Source organism: Megascapheus bottae, chromosome 3 (assembly GCF_031878675.1).
Source record: "Megascapheus bottae isolate mThoBot1 chromosome 3, mThoBot2.hap1, whole genome shotgun sequence".
Lineage (NCBI taxonomy): Eukaryota > Metazoa > Chordata > Mammalia > Rodentia > Geomyidae > Megascapheus > Megascapheus bottae.
The window spans coordinates 28,768,500-28,791,496 of NC_143511.1; the positions used below are offsets into that span (position 1 = coordinate 28,768,500).

Consider the following 22,997-nt stretch of genomic DNA (forward strand, 5'->3'; position numbering starts at 1 on the left):
ATCAGCGATTATTCAAACTTTGGTCATTGCTTATTTTGTTTTATGGAATACTTCAGAGAACTGGAGCCCTTCTATGTTTTTTCTGAATTGTTTAAAGGAGTTTGATTAACTTACTAGTAAGAACTGATCCTTTATATACAAGCTCATATGGGGAATGAGTACCAGGGGGAGGAGGAAAATAAAGAGGAGGAAGAAGAGTGAAGTTGGTTTGCATGTATGAAAACAGGATAATGAAACCTCGGGGGTTCCTTTTAAGAAGGGCAAGTGGAAGGGGAATAGTAATGGATGGGTAAGGATGAGTACGACACACTGTTCACAAGTGTGGAAATATCACCATAAAACATTCCCTGTACAACTACCTTATGCTAATGATTAAAAAAAGAGAACTGATGCTTTACATCTAATGCATGCGGCTATTTAAGGTATTTTAAAGCTTTCTCTAAGAATAACAGAATTTATAAATAATTATGAGCACAACATGCTATAGATTCTCCCATTTGGGGCTTATAAAGTGAAAAAAATGAGAAAATATAAGCAAGTGTTTCTTGATTTTTAGCCAGAAACCGGCTCCATGTTTGAAGATAGCTTCTACTAAACAGAGAATTTGGGAAAGCCAAAGTTAATATGAGATTTCCCCAGGGTAGTTCTTGTAAAATTTTATTTCCTCTTACATTCTGATAAATAATATTCCAGTAACTCAAAATCATGAAAATAAGCATTTCACAGATATTATTGATATAAATGATACATAATCATATTGGAGAACAAAGTAATTTCAGTTGTATCCACTAAAAACTCAAAGATAATGGACGGCTTAAAGATATAGATACCAGGAATTCTAATTAGGCAAACTTTTAAGTAATGTTTGCTGTTTGAAGTACTAGCTCTATCACCATAAACATCAAAGGAACAGGAGAAGGGAGGAGAGAGGGGGAGGAGATGGAGGGACTTGGGGAGGAAAAAATTGTTAGGGTTTCTACAGAGATAGACAATATCAAGATTAATATTTTGATTAGTGATCGAATATTTGCTGCATCTTCTATGGTTCTTCAGTAATAACTGTTTAGTTGGCCTCTATCAGTTTCCTATATGGAGACTAAAATATCTATCTGCCTTGGCTAACTTTAGAATTTATAGGAGGGAGACATCATACATTAAAAAAATGTGAAAGGCATAGCAAGACACCAGTGGTTCACACCTGTAATCCTAACTACTCAAGAGGCTGAGATCTGAAGACTGCACTTCAAAATCAGCCTGGCAGCAAAGTCCATGAGACTCTTACCTCTAATGTAATTAACCACCAAAAAGCCAGAAGTAGAGCTGAGTTTCAAGTGGTACCGTGCTATCCTTGAGCAAAACAAACAAACCAACAAAAAAATGTTCAAGCCTTGATTGGCTATTTGAAATTGGATAGGGAAGAGGGGAAATCAAGATGAGCTGGGGGAGGGTGGGAGAGAAATGGGGACCATGACATGAGAAAGGGTATCAATGTTTGTGAAGGTATGCACCTTCTATCTGGTGAATATAATGTAACCCTTCTATTAATCACAATAAAAAAAGAAAAAAAATGTTCAAGCCTCAGGACATGCACCAAAAACCAAAATAAAACGAAAATTGAATGCACAAGTAAGAGATGATCTTAAATATATATCTATAGTTAAGATAAACAGAAAACAATCAATAAGCATAAATATTTTTATAACTATGTGACAACGTGAATATGGTAAATGACTTAGCTTAATCATATAATTAGAATTCTATCCTTCAGATCAATAGTTGAAATCAATATAATTTGGTCATGTATGCCAGGTGTCCAAATGGAACTGCTAAACAAAATAACCAGGGTACCCAGCAAGAAGTATCAATCCTGTCAGGAATGAAAAGCTCATGTCTCAAGAATTTCTCTCCCAATCACTTACTGGGAATCCTGCAGCAGTCTTCATGAGTACCTCTCTGTGTATTCCTGGATGTGAAGGTCTCAGCTTGGGCTCGGGGAAAAGAAAATCTCGTGTGTTTTCCTCATAGTAGGCCAATTCTGCCCAGTCTGAGAATAGAGAAGAAAAATAAACATAAGTATATGTATTCTATGCTTCCCCAATTCAGCTAAGTAAATGTTCAGATAGATGATAGCACTCAGTGAAAAATAGACATTTTGAACCCAGCAGTGGTTACTTAAGAGGTAAATAAGTTCTTCCACTTTTGAACTCATGTGTAATTTGGAAGAACCTTCTCAAGTCCTAACAGATTTAATAAGTTTGAGGGTTGCTCTGCAAAATGGAACAATGAAGAAAATCTGCCTTTGAATCCATCTATCGATCCATCCATCCATCCATCCATCCATTCACTCACCCATTTATCCATCCATCCATCTACCCATCCCTCAATTTCTTCTTGCCTTCGGCAGATATTTATTAGTGACAAACCTTGAATCAGGCCCTGGAGATAAATGATAAAGACCATATTTGCACTAAGTTCACACTGGGGTTTAATGTGTCTATGATACTGGGATGCCAACAATCCAGAGAATGGCTAGATTTGTGTTTACAGCAGGACTAATTGCAGGACATCTGTGAGAATATTTTATGGGCAGAAGTCAGAGGAACCATGGTATCCTGCAGAACGCTTGCTCTGGAGTGAGTATGAAGTTCTCACAGCCACCGGCTGAGCAAGACTCTGGGGCCAAGAGAAGTGGCAGAAAGAACTCAGTGTTCTCAATAGGTTCATGGTCTACCCAGTGATATCATCATGCCACCAATGAAAAGGAGACAAGCGAGACTTTCAGAAACAATATTTTTAATAATATCAGTTTGAGAATAATATTTATACCACCTATCATTAACTATATGCTTCCAACAGATTCTCTTACGGATGAGGAAACTGAGACTGGAAATTTAAGACATGTCATGATGCTACATAGCGAAGTTGGAATTCAAAACCAGGTCATCTCCCGGGGCCAGTGACTCACACTTATAATCTCCTCTTCCCAAGAAGCTGAGATGGGGGGATCCCATCAATTTGAAGCCAGATCAGAAAGATAAGTCCTCAAGACTATTTCGAGTAAACCGGAGAAGGGAATAAGAAAGCTAAGCTGAAGGTATGGTTCCAGTAGAGCATGAACAGAAAAGCAAGGGGAGAGCATGAGGCCCTGAGTTTAAGTCCTAGTACTGGCATACTGGCACACACACACACACACACACACACACACACACACACACACACACACACAATTTTCCTTGTTGAGATCCAGAGAGTATTAACAAAGTATAAAACGAAGCTTTGAGTAAAGTGCATAAGTGCCCCATGAAAGATGATTTTTACAGTTGTACTGAATATATATGGTTTACCAAAAGAAGAAAGTATTGATTGAGGTTAATAATTTTAAAAAGGAAAAACAAAAACAAAAGCCTTGAGCTCACAGCCCAACAGTGTTACACTGCCCCCTTGTGGCCTTCATTTCTTCCACTTTTGTAAACTGAAAAACTGCATCGCCCCCAAAAAACAAATCATTGCTCTTCCTCATTCTATAGCAGTCAAATCAGCTATCAGCAAATCTGAGTACAATTACATTTTTGCTCCTAACTTACTGAGTAAATGTCTTTTGACTGTACATGTGTCTGAAAGCAATGTGGAAAAAAATAATCTGACAATAATGTGCTTCCATTGGCAAAATGAAAAGATTACAAACGAATCAAAGAAAATTTGGGTCTCCCTCAGTGCTGTCCACATGGACTTTAAATAAATCACTTTAATTCAATTAGGATCCAGGATCAGTGGGTCCTGAGGTGTCACTGGTGCTGTGTGCTTAGTGTCACCAGCACAAAGCCAGCTGTCAAAGATGTCACAGCTGTCACTTAACTGTGTGCCAAAGACACCATCAAGAATGCATGTTGATATTGTTACAGTATTTCACCTGGTTATCTGATATATTGTATATATGCGTATTTGGATAGGGAAGGGAGGAAAACAATATGAGGGGCTGGGGTTGGGGGAGGGAAATGGGGACCAAGACATGAGAAAGGGTATCAATGTTTGTGAAGTAATGCACCTTCTCTCTGGTGAATATAATGTAACCCTTCTATTAGTTACAATAAAAAATATATGAAAAAAAGAATGTATGTTGACACATTCGAAAAGTATGTTTAAAAGTACGTAGAGGAGGAGGATGAGGAGGAGGAAGTGGAAAAATAAATAAATAAAAGTACATATATATTAGGACACTGAAACATGTCTAAACTGAAGTGTAAGTACCAGAGGGAGGGAGCAGATGAACAGAGCAGAAAGGAAAGTAAATCTAATTAAAAAAACGCTACATATTTAGAGTCCTATATAATTTATCGTGTCCACGTGTATTTTTTGTCATTTACCATGCATTGTTTTTACTTGTAGTTTTATAGGCATATTCGAATCACTACAAATGAGGGAAAACATGCAATTTATTTCTTTGGAATTAGCTTACTTCACTTAATATAATTTTTCCAAGTCTTTCCATTTCCCTATGAATGGGGGAATATGATTCTTTCTGATGGAAGTATAGAATTCCATTGTGTATGGGGCTGGGAGTTTGGCCTAGTGGTAGAGTGTGTGTCTAACATGCATGAAGACCCGCATACATAGAAAAAAGCCAGACATGGTGCTGTAGCTCAAATGGTAGAGTTCTAGCCTTGAGAAAACCCAAGGACAGTGCTCAGGCCCTGGGCCCAAACCCAGGACTGCCAAAAAAAGAAAAAAAGAATTCCATTGTGAATATATACATTTTCTTGAACCACATGTCCACTGAGAGGCATTTGGGTTGATTCTGCATCTTGGCTATGGTAAACAATGCTGTAGTGAGTGCAGTTGCGGACTGATTTGTATTCAATTGGGTAGTTTCCCAGGAGTGAGATTGTTGGGTCACTCTACATTTAGTCTTTTGAAGAACTCCCAAACGGTTTTCTAGAGTTTTGAAACAAGTTTACATTCCCACCAACAATACAGTAGGGGCCACATCTCTGCCAGCATCTGTTACTGTTTGTTTTCTTGATATTGGCCATTCTTCCTTGAGGTAGAATCTCAATGTTGTTTTGATTTTCATTTCTTTTATGATCAAGGATATTGGACATCTCTTCACATGTCTATTGGCCATTCATACTTCGTCTGAGAAGTCTGTCTTAAAATCTTAGGCCTATTTATTAACTAGGTTGTTGCTCGAGGATTTTTTTGAGGGAAGGGGGGTAATTTTTTGAGCTCTAAGTATGTTTTAGGGATGAATGAGACCAGAGAGAGGCTATTCTTAGGAGAAGATCACGACTGCTTAGTAGTTATTTGCATGTGGTCATATAAAATGTTTATCAAAATGGACTCCAAGAAATGGAAACAAAAGGGCTTTTAACTTTACTTTTTGTGATTTTTTTGTTTGTTTGTTCACTGTTTTCTTATTTTGGAGAGGTAAAGGAGAAGCATAATTTTAAATGGTGGAACAAAGGGCGAAGTATTTCAGCTGTGACACTCACTAGACATTATGTTGAAAATGAATCTATAGAAGTTGAAGGGGAGGAGGTTCAGCAGGGGAAACTCTGGATAAAAGGAGGAAAGGGTGACATTCTTCAAAAAGAAATATATTCAATACCTGACCTATGTAACTGTAACCCCTCTGACCATCCCCTCTACAGTAAAAATAAATTTTAAAAAATACCATGTGTTTATGTGTGAAAACAGAATGCTGAAACTTGACAAGACTCGTTTGGAAAGGTGAGAGAAGAAGGACAGAGGGGGTGACTGAAAATATGCATTGTATTTTTTAAATGGACATATTACAGTGAAACCTAGCTAGGCCCACCCTATAATCCTAGCTACTCAGGAAGCTGAGATCTGAGGATCTTCATCCAAAGCCAGCCCAGGAAGGAATGTTAGTGAGAATCTTATCTCCAATTAATCCCCCAAATGCCAGAAGTAGATGTGTAGCTCAACTGAGGTCATCAACCTTGAATGAAAAAGCTAACAGACAGCACCCAGACCATGAGTTCAAGCTCCATTACTAGCACAAAATAATAGCTTCATAAAAAATGGATAAAATAAACTCCTTGTACATAAACTGATTTTAACCGAATACATACTAAACAAATTAATGGATTAATGCATGCTTTCTGAAACTGAGTAAAACTGTTACTTTGAGTAATTTAAACTTAATTTCACTAAGATTATAATCCGAAATTGGACCCTAGAGGATCAGAAGTAAATAAGCCTATGAAAGCTCTCATTTGTACATAATTCACTTGTGAATTCTAAGTAGTGTTCATGTCACTCAGTTTGAATATACCCAATAATTGTTCTTTTTATTTTCTGTTGATTGTGGGTCTTGAACTCAGGGTCTGGGTGCTATTCCCTGTGCTCAAGGCTAGCACTCTACCACTTGAGCCAGGGCACCACTTCCAGCTTTTGAGTGGAGAAAAGAGCCTCATAGGGACTCTTCTTCCCTAGCTGTCTTCAAACCCTCAGATCTCAGCCTCCTGAGTAGCTAGGATTACAGGCATGAGCCACCGGCGCCTTGCTTCATTGTTCTTTTCAAACTATTCCAACCTTGTCACATAGAGATTTCTGATCACATGAAAAACATTCAGCAGACCAAGATTTATTAACTTTTTTTAAAAAGTGCATAATATATAGTTGCAAAATCAATACATGTGTCCATTCAAAATATAGTGTGTAGTTAATGTACAGTATCTACGAACGTGTGCATGCTTTTAGAATCATTGAATTATACTTTATGTACTATGTTACTATATACATTTGAAAGGGTCTAAGAAGAATGACAAACTGTTAATAAAAGTGTCTGTTGGTTGTTGATGAAACGGAATTTTGACTTTGAGCCTATGGAATTTTCATTATTTACACTAAGATATTTAGATATTGGCTATTTTCTATAACTTATGAAAAATTAAGTAAGCTCAAAATAAGCATACTTCTACTTTACTAGCATATTAAAATATAACTTGCCAGTTGGCAGTGTTATATGTTTGAACATAAAATTGGGTCAAATAATTTTTTTAATTATGGAAAAAAACTCAATGGCCTAATTTTTAGCATGTCACTTTTTGGCTGAAATTCCTTCAGTGAGAATTTCTGAATAACAGCCTGTTCTGTCCGCAAGTTAATGACAAGTAGAGGTGTGATTCAAGTTGTAGAACATTAGTCTTGAACAAAAATGCCAAGTGAGAATGAGGCCCTGAGTTCAATCCCAAGCCCCAGTTCTAGCATAGCAAATGAGCAGGGAAGGAAGGAAGGAAAGAAGGGAGGGATGGAGGGAGGGAGAGAGGGAGGAAGGGTTTGAATTCCATGTTTTGTTCTTGCTAGGCAGAACATCATGTAAGCAACACATGTATATACAAACAAAGGCAAATTAAGGAAGTTTCTTATAGCTATCAAAAATGATATACATCAGCTGGGTGTCGGTGGCTCACACCTGTAATCCTAGATACTCAGAAGGCTGAGATCTGAGGACCATGGTTGAAAGCCCGCTTGCAAGACTCTTATTTCCAATTAAACGTCAAAAACAAAAGCCAGAAGTGGAGTTGTGGCTCAAGAAATAGAGTGAAAGTCTTGAACAAATAAGCTTAGGGACACGCTCTGAGTTCAAGCCCTTTCACTGGTATACATTCACACACATGCACTCACACACAATGTGATACAGATTTATTATTGAACTAATACATGGGTATATTATAGTCAGTCATAAAGAAAAAAATAAAAGCCTGTTATATGCAGCAAAAATGGGTGGAAATAGAAGATATCATATTCAGCAAAAGAAGCAAAAACAAACAGATAAGAATCACATGTTTTCTCAGTTTGGAGGAAGGTGAGTTTAGGGATTGAGTCAGTCTTGTTATACAGTTCAGGTTAGCCTCAAACTCCTGCCTCATCCTCCTCAGAACCAGGATTATAGTTATACCATGACACCCAGCTACAGGTTCTTCTATATAGAAACTTAAAAACAGGGCTGGGAGTTTAGCCTAGTGGTAGAGTGCTTGCCTAGCATGCACGAAGACCCGAGTTTGATTCCTTGGTACCATATACTTAGAAAAAAGCCAGAAATGGTGCTGTGGCTCAAATGGTAGAGCTCTAGCCTTGAGAAAGCCCAAGAACCCAAGCCCTGAGTTCAAGGCCCAGGACTGATTGGCAAAAAGAAAGAAAGAAACTTAAAAACAAAGTTGATCTGAAAGTAGAATGAGTCCTAGAATTTTGGAAAAATATCATGGAGAGAGTAGAGGGTGAAGGAAAAGTAGTTAGATAGGATGGATGTCTGCTGTATGTGTGTGTGGAAGTGACAGGGGATTCCATTAATATATGTAATGTACAATTCATGTATTAATTAAAATGACAATAAGAATGACATAAAGAGCAGGGAAGCTAACAGCAGAAGTATATATAGATACACAGTAAAAATTCTCGGCATGTCTACCCACAGAGAAATACCAAGAACATATTCATCAAGCTATAAAGTGTTTTCTCAGGATAATGCAGTTGCTTTTTATGTAACACACCAAAACTATATTTGTTTTCCTTTGCAGAAAGGAAAAATTGGAAAGATGTAATAGCAAAGATCCAAAGATCCAAAGATGATTTACTGAGTTACAGATGCTTTTTCTCCTGTCTTTCTCTCTCTCACATATATATATACACACACACAGAAATTAAGCAGTTATATCAACTAGCAGTTGTGCATCTAAAAGTATCTGAAAAAACTGGAAGCAAATATATAATAATTTATACATGATTGTTTCTAACAGCATTATTTATAATATCTGAAGTGGAACTAACTGTCTATCAGCTAATGAATGGATAAGTATTGCATATTCAGATAAAAGGGGGTTCTTCTGGCATAAAAAGGAGCCAGATCTATGTGTTACATGACTGATTCTTGAAAATGTTATAAGTGAAAGAGTCAGATATAAAAGGCTACATAGCACAGGGTTCCTTTTTACACAAAGGGTCGGACACTGCCAAGTCAATAGAGGTAGAAGGCAGATCAGTGAGTGGTGGCTGGGCTGGAGGAAGGACAGAAAAGAGAGTGATGAGTATGGGGTTTCTTTCTGAAATTTGATACTAGACAAAATTTAGTAGATTGGCTGGAGAAAACTATGTTACATAAATTTATAAACATGTTATTTAAAAATAAAACTTCTATGACTGTAGAGTAACAGTGACAAAGTGCTCCCCTAGCAAGTGCAGGGACTTTGGTTTGATTCCTGGGATTAGGAGGAGAGGGGAAAGCATAACTTTTAATGCTAGCCCCCATTGTGTCATGCCAAAAATCCTTTTAAAATTGAAGCTAGTTTAGAAGTATATTTATTGACACATTACCTGGAGGCACTAACTGTATTAATTCAAACCTGGTTAGGATGCCTGAAAAGAAAAAACGATATTTTAGAACTTCAGAGAATTGCCATTTTTTTAAAAAAATTATTAAATGTTAATTTTAAAATCATCAAAACATCTCATTTACATTATTGATGAAAATAATAAAAATCATCTCTCCATATTCATAGGTTCTGCATCCACAGAGTCAACCAACTACACTGAAAATAGTCAATGAAAATTGCATCTATGGCTGGCAGGATAGTTTAAGTGGTAGAGCACCTACCTGCACTGAAACAATGGGGTCCTGAATTCAACCTCCAGTGTACACACACACACCTGCATAAAACATACGTGTAGTTTTCGTGTGTGTGTGTGTGTGTGTGTGTGTGTGTGTGTACACAGAACTTAAAAGAAACTGGAAAAACCATTCTTAACTATCACTCCAGAGGTAACACTAAGCATTTAACTTATTTCAGGCTTGAAATTCCTTATATCCAATTATTTCATTTACTTATTTATTATTGTCAGTACATGGGCTTGAACTCAGGGCTTTCCACTCAAGTGTTGACCAATATACAGAAAAAATAAACCCCAGCTGGATGCTACCGGACCATGCCTATACTCCTAGCTACTCAGGAGGTTGAGATCTGAGAATCACAGTTCAAAGCTGGCCCAAACAGGAAAATCCCTGAGATTCTTATCTCCAGTTAACTACCAGAAAAACTGGATGTGATATTGTAGCTCAAAGTGGTAGAGCACTAGCCTTGAGCAAAAGAGCCTAGGGCCAGTGTCTAGGCCCTGAGTTCAAGCTCCTTAGCCAACAAAAATGAATTAAAAAAAAACTAAACCCCACATATTGCTCATGCAATATAAGATAATTTAGCTGCTTTGGTCGGTAGTGTGGAAGTTTCCTGCAGGTTTGAACAAATCATGACTACATGATAATTGTAATTGTGTATATGTGCAAGTACGTGTATGTGCATGTATGTATATATACAGCAGAAAAACATGTCATATCTGCACACTAATATTCATACACAAATATTCAGAGCATCATTATTTTCATAGAGCCTAAAAGAACCCAAATGTCTATCAACTGGATGAGTAGAAAAAACAAAGTGTGCAGTGTATTCATACAATGGAATATTCTTCAGTTATAAAAAGAAACAGTGAAAGAAACTAGTCACAAAGAACCACATGTCCATTTATGTGAAATATTTGGGATATTAAACTAAACTATGCTAAATTTGGCATGGTGGCACAAGTCTATAATCCTACCATGTAAGAGGCTAAGACAGATTGTAATTTGATGCTAGCTTAAAAAGTGAGTTCAGAGTTAGAGCTGGCCACAAAATGAGAGTCTCCCAGAAATAAAATCTACAGACAGGAAGAATCAGTGTGATCAATTGCTTCTAAAGGTTAGTAAGGAACAGAGACCCTCTGCTCATGAACCTAGAATTTCCTTCTGTGGTGATGAAAATGATTCAATTGATTAAATGATTACTTGTTGCAATAGTTGCAGAATTCTGCAAATATTTACAAACAGTGCTTATAAACCACAAATCAGAAAAATATCATTCAGCAATTCAAATAAGTATTTGGCAAAAAGTTGGTAACATCCAAAAATCATTACTTAAACTTGACAACAGAATTCTCTTAAATTTTAAACACAGATCAAACTTGCAAATGTCACAGTTTAAAATATATTGCACTTATAAATTATACACACTGGTCTGTTTTTAAGTACATACTTTCTAAAAGTTCTGCTACAGCTCCAGGATCTATTGCATTTTCAAATACCTGCAGAGAAAAAAAATGAGAAGATAAAATTGTAAAGTTTTAATAAAGATGCTTTTAGAAATTGTAGAGTTAAATGATTATCAATGTATAAAATCCAGCTTCTCAACAGAAGCACTTTTAACAGGTGTGTGGTTGAAAGTTCAACAAATACAAACAGAATAAATGAATAAAAATTAACACAGCAGGGCCTAGAGCATGGCCTAGAGACAGAGTGCTCATCTTGCATGCAGGAAGCCCTGGGTTCATTCCTTGGTACCACATACACAGAAAAAGCCCAAAGTGGTGCTGTGACTCAAGTGGTAGAGTGCTAGCCTTGAGAAAGCTCAAGGGCAGCGCCCAGAACCTGGGTTCAAGCCCCAAGACTGGCAAAAAAAATTAACACAGTATAACAAGAGTAAGGAAATTTAAGTTAGTTAAACCTACCACGTGTTTAAAATCTCATCAACTTGACCTAGTTAGTGTTAAAGCACATCTTGCATCAAACCTCAGTCTGAAGTGCCAGAAAACATTCTGTATATCACACATACTCATTCAATGTTCACTTAATGACGTCTCTTCTGATGCAATTGGTTGTGATAACAACAGCAAAACCACCTAAACAGATGCTGGATGCCAGTGGTTCATATCTGTAGTCCTTGCTACTCTGAGGGTCTTTTAATTTGAAGTTACCTGGGCAGAAAAGTCTAGTAAAACTCTAGTATACAATTAACCACAAAAAGCCTGACATGGAGGTATGATTCAAGTGAAGCAATAAAACTACAGGCCCTGAGTTTAAGCCCCATCACCAGCACACACACACACATACAAAAAAGACAGACAAAACTGATATCATCTCCAACCCAGAACTTCACAAACCATATGGGAGGCCAAGCATGCTGATGCATGCTAATAATCCCAGTTATTCAGTAGCAGGAAGAGGGATTGATGTCTGAGGCCAGCATGGGGGAAAAAGACAGGCCCTTTCTGAAATATAATGAAACCAGGAAAGGGACTTGAAATGTGGCTCAAGTGGTATAGCCAACTTCCTAGCAAATGAGAGGCTCAGCATTCAACCCCAAATGCTGAAAGTTAAAAAAAAAGATTTATGTTTCAAATTCCAATACAAATATGTATTTATTGGCATGGAATTTATAAATATTAAAAACAGCAAAACTTGAAAAAAAGATTAGGAGACTTTGGACAGTTGTAGAGTAATGCATTTGATTAAATGTTGAAATGTGAGGACAGTGGATAGTGTTTTGTCTCCAGCAGAGAATCTAGCCTTTATCACTGTGGCTAGGTGAGACAACTATGACTTGAGGCAAGACGGTAAATCTGAAAGAATTCTTGTTTTATGATCGGGTTGCCATGACAAGATTTAACTAATTTGGTTATACTTTTTATGGGGTTTTTTTTTTGATAGAGCTAAGAAAGCTTTTTTTTCTTTTCCCAAGGTCTGAAGTTTATTAATAATCCCTTTCATAAATGCAATGCAAGTGACTCTAACATGCTCTCTCTGCTCCAGTTAGAAAACGTCAGGAGAGTTCCCAGAATAGAAAACAATTGGCCGGGGTATTTAGCACTAACTAGATTGACAGAACTTGACTCAGACCTGCAAAGCAAAGTAAGTCTGTGGTTTTGCTTCCAAGGCCTCCAGTGTTTCTGCACTGAAATTGAAGCAAGCCTTCAAGGCGGTTTACAAAATAAACGGTCAGAACCTTGCTCTTTATAAGAACTACTAGATTATCTCCAGACAGAAAAATCATGTCTTTCTTCCTTTCCCCCCCCCCCCTCCAAGATCACCTTGTCAAATCGCATGCTTCGCTGAATCACGATAGGGAACACTGATGGAAAGCATTCGGTCTCCAGGTATTGATTCAAGAGGTGGATGCCAAGGTACACATCTTGCTTGTCCTGCAGAAACACTCCAGGGCAAGAAATCTTTAAAAAAAATAAAATAAAATAATAATAATAATAATAAATAGATTAAAAATAAGAATAAAGAGATTGTTTGGTCAAACGGGGCTTCAGGTCCCACAAACCCTGAACCACCCCCCCACACACACACCGTCGCATTCCCTCCCCTGTACCCCTCAGCATCTGCAAACACCCTCCGCCCAGACCTCCCAGGTATGGGAAATTCCGATGGCCCCCGAGTGTCCGCCAGGTGTCACAATCGCGCTCTCCGGCTCCTCTCCCCGCCCCTCCGGGATGGCAGTGCGGAAGCGGAAGAAGCTGCCTGGCTAGGAAGCCTCTGTCTGGTCTGTGTGGGTCTTGGGGTCCGGCCCACCCCCCAGCGCCATGCCGAGCCCCCGGAGGAGCGTGGAGGGACGGTCGCTGGGCGCCTCGGCCGCCGGCAGCAGCGGTGGCGGTGGCGGCGGCGGCAGCGGTGGAGGCGGCAGCGGCCCGGGCAGCCCGGCGCATGGAGGTTGTGCCGGCAGGTTTGAGTTCCAGTCCTTGCTGAGCAGCCGCGCGCCGGCCTCCGATCCAACCTGCGCCCGGCTCCGTGCGTCCGAAAGCCCGGTGCACCGGCGCGGCTCGTTCCCTCTGACCGCCGCGGGCTCGGCGCAGGCGACCCCGGCCCCGCTGCCCGAGGACGACCTTATGGACTTGAACCCGTCCTTCCTGGGCATCGCCCTGCGCTCCCTACTGGCCATCGACCTGTGGCTGTCCAAGAAGCTGGGGGTGTGCGCCGGGGAGAGCTCGTCGTGGGGCAGCATGCGGCCCCTGATGAAGCTGCTGGAGATCTCGGGGCATGGCATCCCCTGGCTGCTGGGCACCCTCTACTGCTTGTCCAGGAGCGACAGCTGGGCCGGGCGCGAGGTGCTCATGAACCTGCTGTTTGCCCTGCTCTTGGACCTGCTGCTGGTGGCGCTCATCAAAGGGCTGGTCCGCAGGCGACGACCGGCGCACAATCAGATGGACATGTTCTTCACCCTCTCGGTGGACAAGTATTCCTTCCCGTCGGGTCACACCACCAGGGCCGCCCTGGTGGCCCGCTTTATCCTCAACCACCTGGTCCTGGCCATCCCACTGAGGGTGCTGGTGGTTCTGTGGGCCTTCATCCTAGGACTCTCCAGGGTCATGCTCGGTCGCCACAACGTCACGGATGTGGCTTTTGGCTTTTTTCTGGGTTACATGCAGTATAGTATCGTGGACTATTGCTGGCTCTCACCGCATAACGTTCCGGTTCTCTTTGTACTGTGGAATCAACCCTGACACCATCTTGAATGGACAGCTGGGGGAGCAGGAGGCCCCGGAGAGTTCTTGTATGTTGATGATGCCAACCTCAAGTAGACACTTCAGGGTTTTGTTTTGTTTTGTTTTTGTTTACCCTCACTTTGGGATCTCAGGCATCCCACCTTCTTGATATGTTGCTAGGCCAAAGCACAGCACGTGCTGGCCATGACTGAACACAGCCATAGAGGGAGAAGGGAAAAAAATCCCTCTTGTATATTGGATTAACAACTGTTTATATCCCTAGAACAACTACAAAAGAAGCAAGCTGGAGGAGGGGGTTATATGGTTGCTGTTTGTTTTGTTGTTTTTTTCAACTGACAGATTTGTATGATGTAATAATCCCACAAATCAACATGTCATTGTAAATGAGAAACATAATCTTCATTCCATAAATATACCTCCAGATAAGCCACAGTCCTCTTCCTGAGGAAAATTTTAGACAGTATTTTCAAAGTCGGAGACATAGTTGTGTATGGGTGTGTGTGTGTGTGTGTGTGTGTGTGTGTGTTTACCTTATTCCCTGCAGCTCTGTTACCACTATCAATTTGGGAGCTTTCTTCTTAATACTTTCTTGGTAAGCATTTTTCTTTCTATCTCTTCCATCTTTGTGGATTGGGCAGTGAGGAGAAAAAAAAAATCACTACTGTCTCCCCTCTATGATACCCTTGAAATTGCCCTTATATTTCCTACTAATTCTAATCTTCTAGCAGCAGGAGGGAACATAAAAAAAAAAACATGAACTTAAGATGAAACATTTAAAAGATAAGTGAGTCTAAGGTGCTCACCTATAACTATGGCTTCATGTATCATTCTGTTGAAGTCAATAGTGTGTCACCAGAGAGGGCAGAGATAAAAAAGTCAGAATCTGCATACTCTGTCTGCATACTCTGCCAGAGCTCTGTGGTCTGGCATCTCTACTGAATAGAAAATAATATTCCATCTGATAACAAAATAGGAAAGTAACTCCATTCTTTTCAATGCAAGTATATACCACAAGGATGACTCTATATACCTACTTTTATATGTGTTCCTGAATAAGGCAAACTTAGGTAACAGTTATTTAACTTGAAGTTCTTCAGGCGAAATTCCTAAATTTCCGTTTACATTGATTCTACATTTAAGGCTTTGCCTCCCCAAATCAAACACCAAAGATCACCAAAATGCATAGTTGGATTATCACTATTATTTGACCTGGAAAGACCAAAGAGGGTACAGGCTTTCAGCGCTGCTCTATCTGAAAAGAAACCTTTTAAATTACATGGAATTGATGTCTACAGAAAGTATTGTGACTTAAATCAGACAACGTGCAGTGTGGAAAACTTGGGTGGTGTGGAGAATGGCTGTTATAAATACTGTAGGTTCTGATGGGTGTGGGGGATACAGCATTGTTGAATGTGAGACACAGGGACACTAAAAGAAGAACCTCTCTTCCAAGTAAAACAGTCAACTTGCATTCCCACCAGACCCTTTGGACTACCTCTTTACTTGCTGAGTGGGCCATACTTTGAAGATCTAAGTGGTTTGTGTTTGCTGTTTAACCTTATAGAAATCCAGCATTCAGGCCAGATATTTGAAAGCAGTGGCTGTTTCCTCTTGTGTTCACAAGATTGACTGTTGGGTCCTTCTGGTTTGTAGTCATACTACTGGAATTTGTTGTTTTCATTTGGGGGGCCTGAGCTTTTAAAGATCAATCCACCTGACTTTCTGAAGCATCCTAAGTACTGTAAACTGGTTTTGTTGTTAATTGTACAATGAAGACTGCCTTTTAAAAATGAAAATAAAATTAACCAATAACATTGAATGAAGTGAGATGAATGTTTAATGTTTGCCTCGATGGGGGAGATATCCCTTAACTTCTTAAGGGTTGCTTCCTCATGCACAATTTTTGGAGGTTGTGTTTTGCGCCTGGCTTTATTTGCTGTTAAGAAACTGAGACCAAACCAGGATTTTTTTTTTTTGGTAGCTGATTCTGTGATGAAACCTCAGCTCTGCCCATTATATGGGGGGCTCAGCTGATTTTCCTCTTAATAATGTGCTTGTGATGATTCTCTTGGTCAGCAAAAAGAAGCCTGCTGGCCAATCTGTTACTAACCATGATGTTAGGATTGGGAAATAGAAGCTGAAAGAAAAGAAATGATTCACCCTCGATTTGGTAAAATGATGAAGGCATTCCGCCCCCAACCCCTCTTTTAAGAAGGGTTATTTTTTAATTGCTGATTGGTTGTCTTTTGGGAATCAGAAAGCCAAAGGAGAAAATAATTTCAAAAATATTTGAGTGGTTCCCACAAGTGGTAAGTTTCCACAAAGTAATGGGCCTTTTTAAACTTCAGTTATTCTTTGGTGAAAGGAGAAGTTTAAAAATATTTTCATAAATCTTTATCCTGAAAAAGAAAAAGACAATCCCCACTTGAACCTATAAGGGGTTATTTTAAAAGAAGCTCAAAAAAAAAAAAGTGTACTTTGGAAGAAGCAACCTCAGCTGAATTAAAGGTTAGAAAGTGGAAAATCTTAGGGACAAAGAAATCTCTTCCGGAAAGATCACAGAGTGTAACAAGTGAAGGGGGTGGAGCTGAAAATCACCCAGACCATTTAAGAAAGGGATTTGGGTTTAAGAAGGGCGATTCATCTCTTACCTCGCGTATCTGCAGCTCCACCACCACCTCCAGAAGCATGGTTCCCTGCGTGGGTGAAGGAACAGGAAAGACAAGATCCCTTTTTGCCAAGCCTTGAAAGCAATCTTTCTTGTTTAGCTTAATTTCTATGGCAAGTGTTCCCCCAAAGGCTTCCTTAGCTCCTCACCCTTTGGTTCCCCTCATCTGAACCCCCTCCATCCCCCTCGCAGCCGGTCCCTCCCACTGGGAATGGGTATCTCACAACCAGAGCAGGAGTGTAAGCTTCCAGAAGGTGGAAACCTCCGGTTGCCATGGACACTCAAACGCACAGCCTTCCACCCTGGAGCGCAGGCGCAAGCCCTGGGTGAAGCAGCTCAGAAGGTGCCCTGTGTCAGCCACGCCCGCTGGGCTGCGCCCTAACCAGATGGGCTTGGGGACTGGCCTGGAAGCTCAATCAGATGATGTTCAAGGTCCTTCGTTTCCCTCTCCTCACCTCTTGTTCAGCCCCAGTCGCTGTTTTAAAATGTTGACAACTTCCCTTTTGAAAATGGGATGAGATCCTAGCTCCCTTTTAAGTATCACTCCCCTCCACACATACCCACACCTTTTTTTGGGGGGGGGGGCTTTTTATAAGCAATTGCAATTAAATAGAGTCACCTGGCACTGAAGAAACTTTCCTGCTTATTAAATGTTTTGTCCTTGTGTTTGGCTAAGAAAGCACAGTCACCAAAACCAACAAAAAAATTGAACCGTGTGCTAATTAGAAGCACATGGGTAATTCTCAAGTTTAGAAGTGTCACAAACGCAACAGTTGTACTCACTAGACATTATGTGAAAAATAAACTATACAAGTGTGGGTGAAGACAAGAGGGAAAAATTGGGAGAGAATAAGGAAAGGGGTAACATTGTCCAAAAAAGAAATGTACTCAGTAACCTGACTTATGTAACTGTAACCACTCTGTACATCATCTTTATAATAACAATTTTAAAATTTTAAAGAAGTGTCAGTTAAAAAAAGAAGTAGTGAGGTGTCTCCTATTAGCAGCAACAGAAATATGTGTCCTTTCTTCACTGCATTGCTCGGCCTTTGCTGGAAGTTACTCTAAGAGAAACAATGACTTACTTCATCTCCCAGTAGGTAGGCAGTGTATTTGCCAAGGCCTCAACTACACTGTGAAGCTTGTGAAACCTGAAGTGTAGGTAGACCATTTTTTAACCTATAAAGGAGATTAAACATTTACTGTATCCAAAAAAAAAATTTTAAGAGTAAGAGATAGAAAGGAGGAAGTGGCTGCTTTCAGCCAATTGAAAAATCTGTGAGTGCTGATACTGTGTTTGTAGAAAAAAAAGAAAGAAAGAAACCTTAAATCACATTTTAAATCACATTGTCACATATTATATTCATGTTTTTGCTTTGGAGATTTATGCAACTGTGCATTAAGGTGGTACCAAAAAAAAATGTTCCTAGGGAATATTTCCCTGGGTGTTCATTTCTGTAACTGTACCAAGAGATACATCAATGGATGCTGACTCCCTACAATCTCCAGAGTATTTATTTGTAACCTTATTCTAGTTTACTGAAGTGGAACCTGTGATGATCCTCACAGGTAACTCACCAACATCTATGTGAAGATACCAAGGTAATTACTAAAACATTTATAAATAAGTACCTGAAAGTATAATGGAAAAGATAAACCCATTTTTAGGATATTCAATGAGCTGTGCATATTGTGCATGCTTTCAGTCCATCCCCATAATAATTTTTGAGGGAGGGTTATCATCTCCATTTTACATGTACAGAATCTAAAGCCAAATAGCCTTTTGCCCCATTGCATAGCTAAGGAGAACAGTGTTTCATCACTGCCCCTAAAACACAGACATACTATTGGTTCCCTGGAGAAGCCCTGTCCTGTTACAGATTTCTCTAGCCTTTAACTCTTGATATAATTGGATTCTCCTTGCTTGACTTTGTTTTTGTTTTTGTTATGAGGCTTGAACTCAGATATGTCCATGAACTTTTTTGCTCAAGGCTCACATTCTACCACTTTGAGCCACAGCTCCACTTCTGATTTTCTGGGGGTAATTGGAGATAAGGGTCTCAAGGAGTTTCCCGCCTGAGCTGGCTTCAAAACATGATCCTGAGTAGCTAGGATTACAGGTAGGAGCCACCAGTGCTCAGCTTCTTTTCTTGACTTCTAAAGACAGGCCTCCTCTCTTGTTTTCCTCTAACTCACTGGCCACATTTTTTAGCTGCTTATCCCTTATCCGGCCAAGCAACATTTCATGGTCTTTTACTTCCTTCACTTTACATCCTTTAATTAGGTCCCAGGTGTCATTTAACATGGGCATGAAAAAAATATATATATACAGATTTATGTATGTCATACAGGTATCTCCTTTGTTGACAAGTGTAATCTCACTATTATACACACATATTCTTTGTACTAATTACTGTAACAGCAATTTTACATTGTTCTTATAATTGTTGATTACTATTTGTCTCCATTAACGTGTAAACCCTGCATGGCTAAGAGTTAAGTGTTAGTATTGTCAGTAACAAGCATAGATACCTTGGAATATATGTTAAAGGCAGAGAGAGTTAATCCTGTCAGTGAGGGTTAATGTACATAGGTAAGGAGAAAACTCACAATTTCAGATAAACTGAATATGTCAATTGAGAAAAGGGCAGACACAGAAACTTCTTCTAATCTTCTAAGAGACACCAGCTGAGTTGATAGAGAATATATATTCTGCTCTTTTTTCCCACTGTGGTCATGTCAGACCCCAGCTGTCATAGGGATGTTGAAGTTGCTACATGCATAATGGCTCTAGTCAGCCTAAAAAAGTAATGAGTAAATGTGTCATTTCTGCTGGAGATGAAGCAACACCATTCCAGGCTGTCCTCATGGCTTCACTGCTTCCATACATGCCTCTTACTGGCTACAAACTTCTATTCTCAGAGTCTTTCTTCAGTGTAGCCTGATAAGCACTGACACCAGCATTGGAGGAATAACACATCAGCTCACTTGGAACCCAGCTAAGAAAATGAAACCAGGAATTTTCCAAAGAGTAAATTAGTAAAGAAAAAGATTATGGCAATCAGATCATTATAGCTGACATTTTCTTCCAACTAAAACAAAAATTAATCACATAAAATTACAAACTTACTGCTCAATAGTAGAGGGAGCACTTTTATGAAAGGAAGAAATGTCTTTAAAAGTTACTAATGGGAGGGGTATGGTGAAACACGTTGTTGATGTTGAAATATCTGGAGAGAGAGGGATTTAGAATCTCTATTTATCTATCTATATATACTTACATGACTAACCATAACTTTGGGGCTTAAAATCAGACCAATTTATTAGCTTTCAGTTTTGCAGATCAGAAGTCCACTGCAAACTGCTAAAATCAAAGTTTCAGCAGGCCATTTTCACCTGCCTTCCTATCTGCTGGCTGTGCACCTGGCCTGAAAGCTCATTCCTTCATCTTCAAAGCCAACAGCAGCAAACCAAGTCCTTCATAATGCTCTCCTCCCTCGCTTTTGAGGACCATAGTGATTCCATGGAGTTCACTCACATCATCCAAGGCAATTTCCCTAAACTCACCTGATTAGTAACTTTAATTTCCATTAATTTTTTTGCCTGAGCTGAAGTCAAACTGCCAGTCTCAAATTTTCAGCCTCCCGAGTAACTAAGATTACAGGTGTGAGACAATACATCCAGCTTCTGTTATGTTTTGATGTGACGTCCAAACCTGTGGCAGCACACTGTATCCACGATATAACAAACCTAACAATGAAAATCAACAGCTCAGGATAGTGGAAAGGCAGGGAGAAGATAATCTGAATCCTTGATGGTATTTTGGCAAACTGTTAAGCCCCTACTGGCTCCATATACCTTCACCTTTTGGTTAAATAGAGCATAAATTCATGCAGATTAAGTCTCTTTAGTCTAGGGCTAATTATTTGCATTGAAAGCACATGACTGATATGGCTGAGGAATGAAAAGGTGATTGTATATAGATGTGTGTATACACCTATATACATGTATACACACATAACTTCTCTGTCATAAAGAGCAAGGATGGAACAGCTGTATAGTGATTTTTTTGTCACTTTTAATCCCGAGGAAGCATTATAACATCATGGTGTCCTGGCCTAGGGAAGAGAGCAGAGAGAAGTTAGTAGATTCAAGATATATTTAGGGATTAAAACTACTGGATTTGCTATTGGCTTAGATTTTAGAGGTGAAGAGGAAGGAGAAATAATGCTTACCTTAGGTTTGATATTGGTGCCATCTGTTGACATGGAGAAGACAGGGAGAGGAAGTTTAGCAAAGGGAGTGGGATCAGAATTCATTTTTTGGATGTGTTAAATTTAAAATGCTCATAAGCTATTGAAACAGGGATGGTAGATCATCAAGCAGACCTGAGTCTGACACAATGGAATAAGGTCAGGATTTGATTTCAGACTGTCAATCCATAGATGTTAAAGATAAAGAAAAAAAAACAAAAACAGGATCTTTCCTGTAGGCTAAAGTCTGAAGAATTTTAAAATTAAAGGAGACTGAGAAGAATTGAGAGGTAGGAGGAAAACTGCCACACCTCAACAAGCAGCAACAACTTAGCATCTATATTGAACTCAGCATTCATACACAGTTTACTTTAAGCCTGGCATTGCTCAAAGCACTCTCTGTCTCCAAAGAAACAAAGATAAACAAAAATTTCCTTTTCTTTCTTCATTCCTGTTTTCTCCTCTCAACTGAAAATTTAAGTGCTGGACTTCTTCTATTTTTTTAATCCTAAGTTAATGATGCATTCATTTAAAAATATTCAGTTGGTACTATATAGAAAAGCTAAATGTTGAAAAAAAAAAGATTCCTCAGCTTTACGTACCAGAGGTAATTACTAAGTTTCTTTATACTCTCCAGGAATTTTATGCACACACACATACACACACACACACACACACACACACACACACACGATGTGTTTTTATACAAATAAGATCTCTCTGTATACATATACATACATATTTAATTCTTAAACTTCATTTAGCTACATTTTGAAGATATTTCTACATCAATGCATTTAGATTTACTTTACTACTTTTAAAGACTAATATCCCATTTCACTACATGCTCTAATTTACTTCTGCATTTCTACTGATGAACTATTTTTTTTTTGCTGGTTTTAGGGCTTCAGCTCAGGGCCTGGGCACTGGCCTTGGGCTTTCTCAAAGCTCTATCATGACTCAAATGGTACTGAGGTACTGAGGAATTGAACCTGGGTCTCTGTGCATGCAAGGCAAGCACTCTACCACTAGGCCAAACTCCCCGCCCCTGATGAGCTATTCTTGATCTTTTTTTGTGTGTGTATGTTTTTTTTAATTACTTGCCACTGAATAATATCATCATAGATAAAACTTTAGATATTAGTGCAAAAACAATTGCTGGAAAAATTCTGGTAGTGAAATGGCTGAAGGGAATCACACAAGCCTCTTATGTTGTCCAGTTAACGCTTCCCATGAGGTTACACAAATGGTAGCCTCTCTAAGAGTATGTCCTCACATTCTGATTAACGTTTGAAATTAACCAGTTTCAAAAGTTTGCCTGTTTAATGGACCAAAGAAATAGTAGTTTATTGCCCTTACTTGAGTCTCTAACCAAGTGTAGGCAATAAAGCCTGATAGTTGAACATACCTCACCTTTACTGCATGACCCCAAATAGTTGCAGTTAGAAGGGATAGGTAAAGAAAGGTTATTTTTACTGACTTTGGATAGAAATGTGAGACTAAGATTTCTTACTGTTTTTTCTTCTCACTAATAGGTCTCCTTTATGCTTCATGAAACAAACAAACACATGCAAGTTAGATTCCCTGGACTAGATCCTAACTCTTCCTCTTAAAATGGGTACCTCTGGATGAGTGCTGATGGCTCACACCTGAAATCCTAGCAACTCAGGAGGCTGAGATCTCAGGATCAGGTTCAAAGCCAGCCTGAGCAGTAAAGTTTATGAGACTCTTATCTCCAGTAA

General features: G+C 39.3%; 2 protein-coding genes across 2 annotated transcripts in view; one reads left to right on the forward strand and one right to left on the reverse strand.

Annotated features, from left to right (window-relative positions):
• Window positions 1–13,874, reverse strand: part of Spata6l (spermatogenesis associated 6 like) — a 29,488-nt gene extending 15,614 nt beyond the window's left edge. Inside the window, exons 1-5 of the mRNA XM_090329719.1 lie at window positions 13,502–13,874; window positions 12,916–13,055; window positions 11,085–11,133; window positions 9,337–9,378; window positions 1,920–2,044 (exon numbers count right to left, since the gene is read on the reverse strand). Coding sequence (XP_090185845.1) covers window positions 1,920–2,044; window positions 9,337–9,378; window positions 11,085–11,133; window positions 12,916–13,055; window positions 13,502–13,874 — 729 coding nt within the window. The remainder of the gene's footprint in view (window positions 1–1,919; window positions 2,045–9,336; window positions 9,379–11,084; window positions 11,134–12,915; window positions 13,056–13,501) is intronic.
• A 67-nt stretch (window positions 13,875–13,941) lies between these two features.
• Window positions 13,942–14,331, forward strand: Plpp6 (phospholipid phosphatase 6). The gene has a single exon (XM_090329297.1). The coding sequence runs from the start codon at window positions 13,942–13,944 to the stop codon at window positions 14,329–14,331; it is 390 nt and encodes a 129-aa protein (XP_090185423.1).
• The last annotated feature ends 8,666 nt before the right edge of the window (window positions 14,332–22,997 follow it).

What these genes read in the sequence shown, in the direction of transcription:
- Plpp6 (XM_090329297.1), top strand. Translation starts at nt 13,942, where the DNA reads ATGAACCTGCTGTTTGCCCTGCTCTTGGACCTGCTGCTGGTGGCGCTC.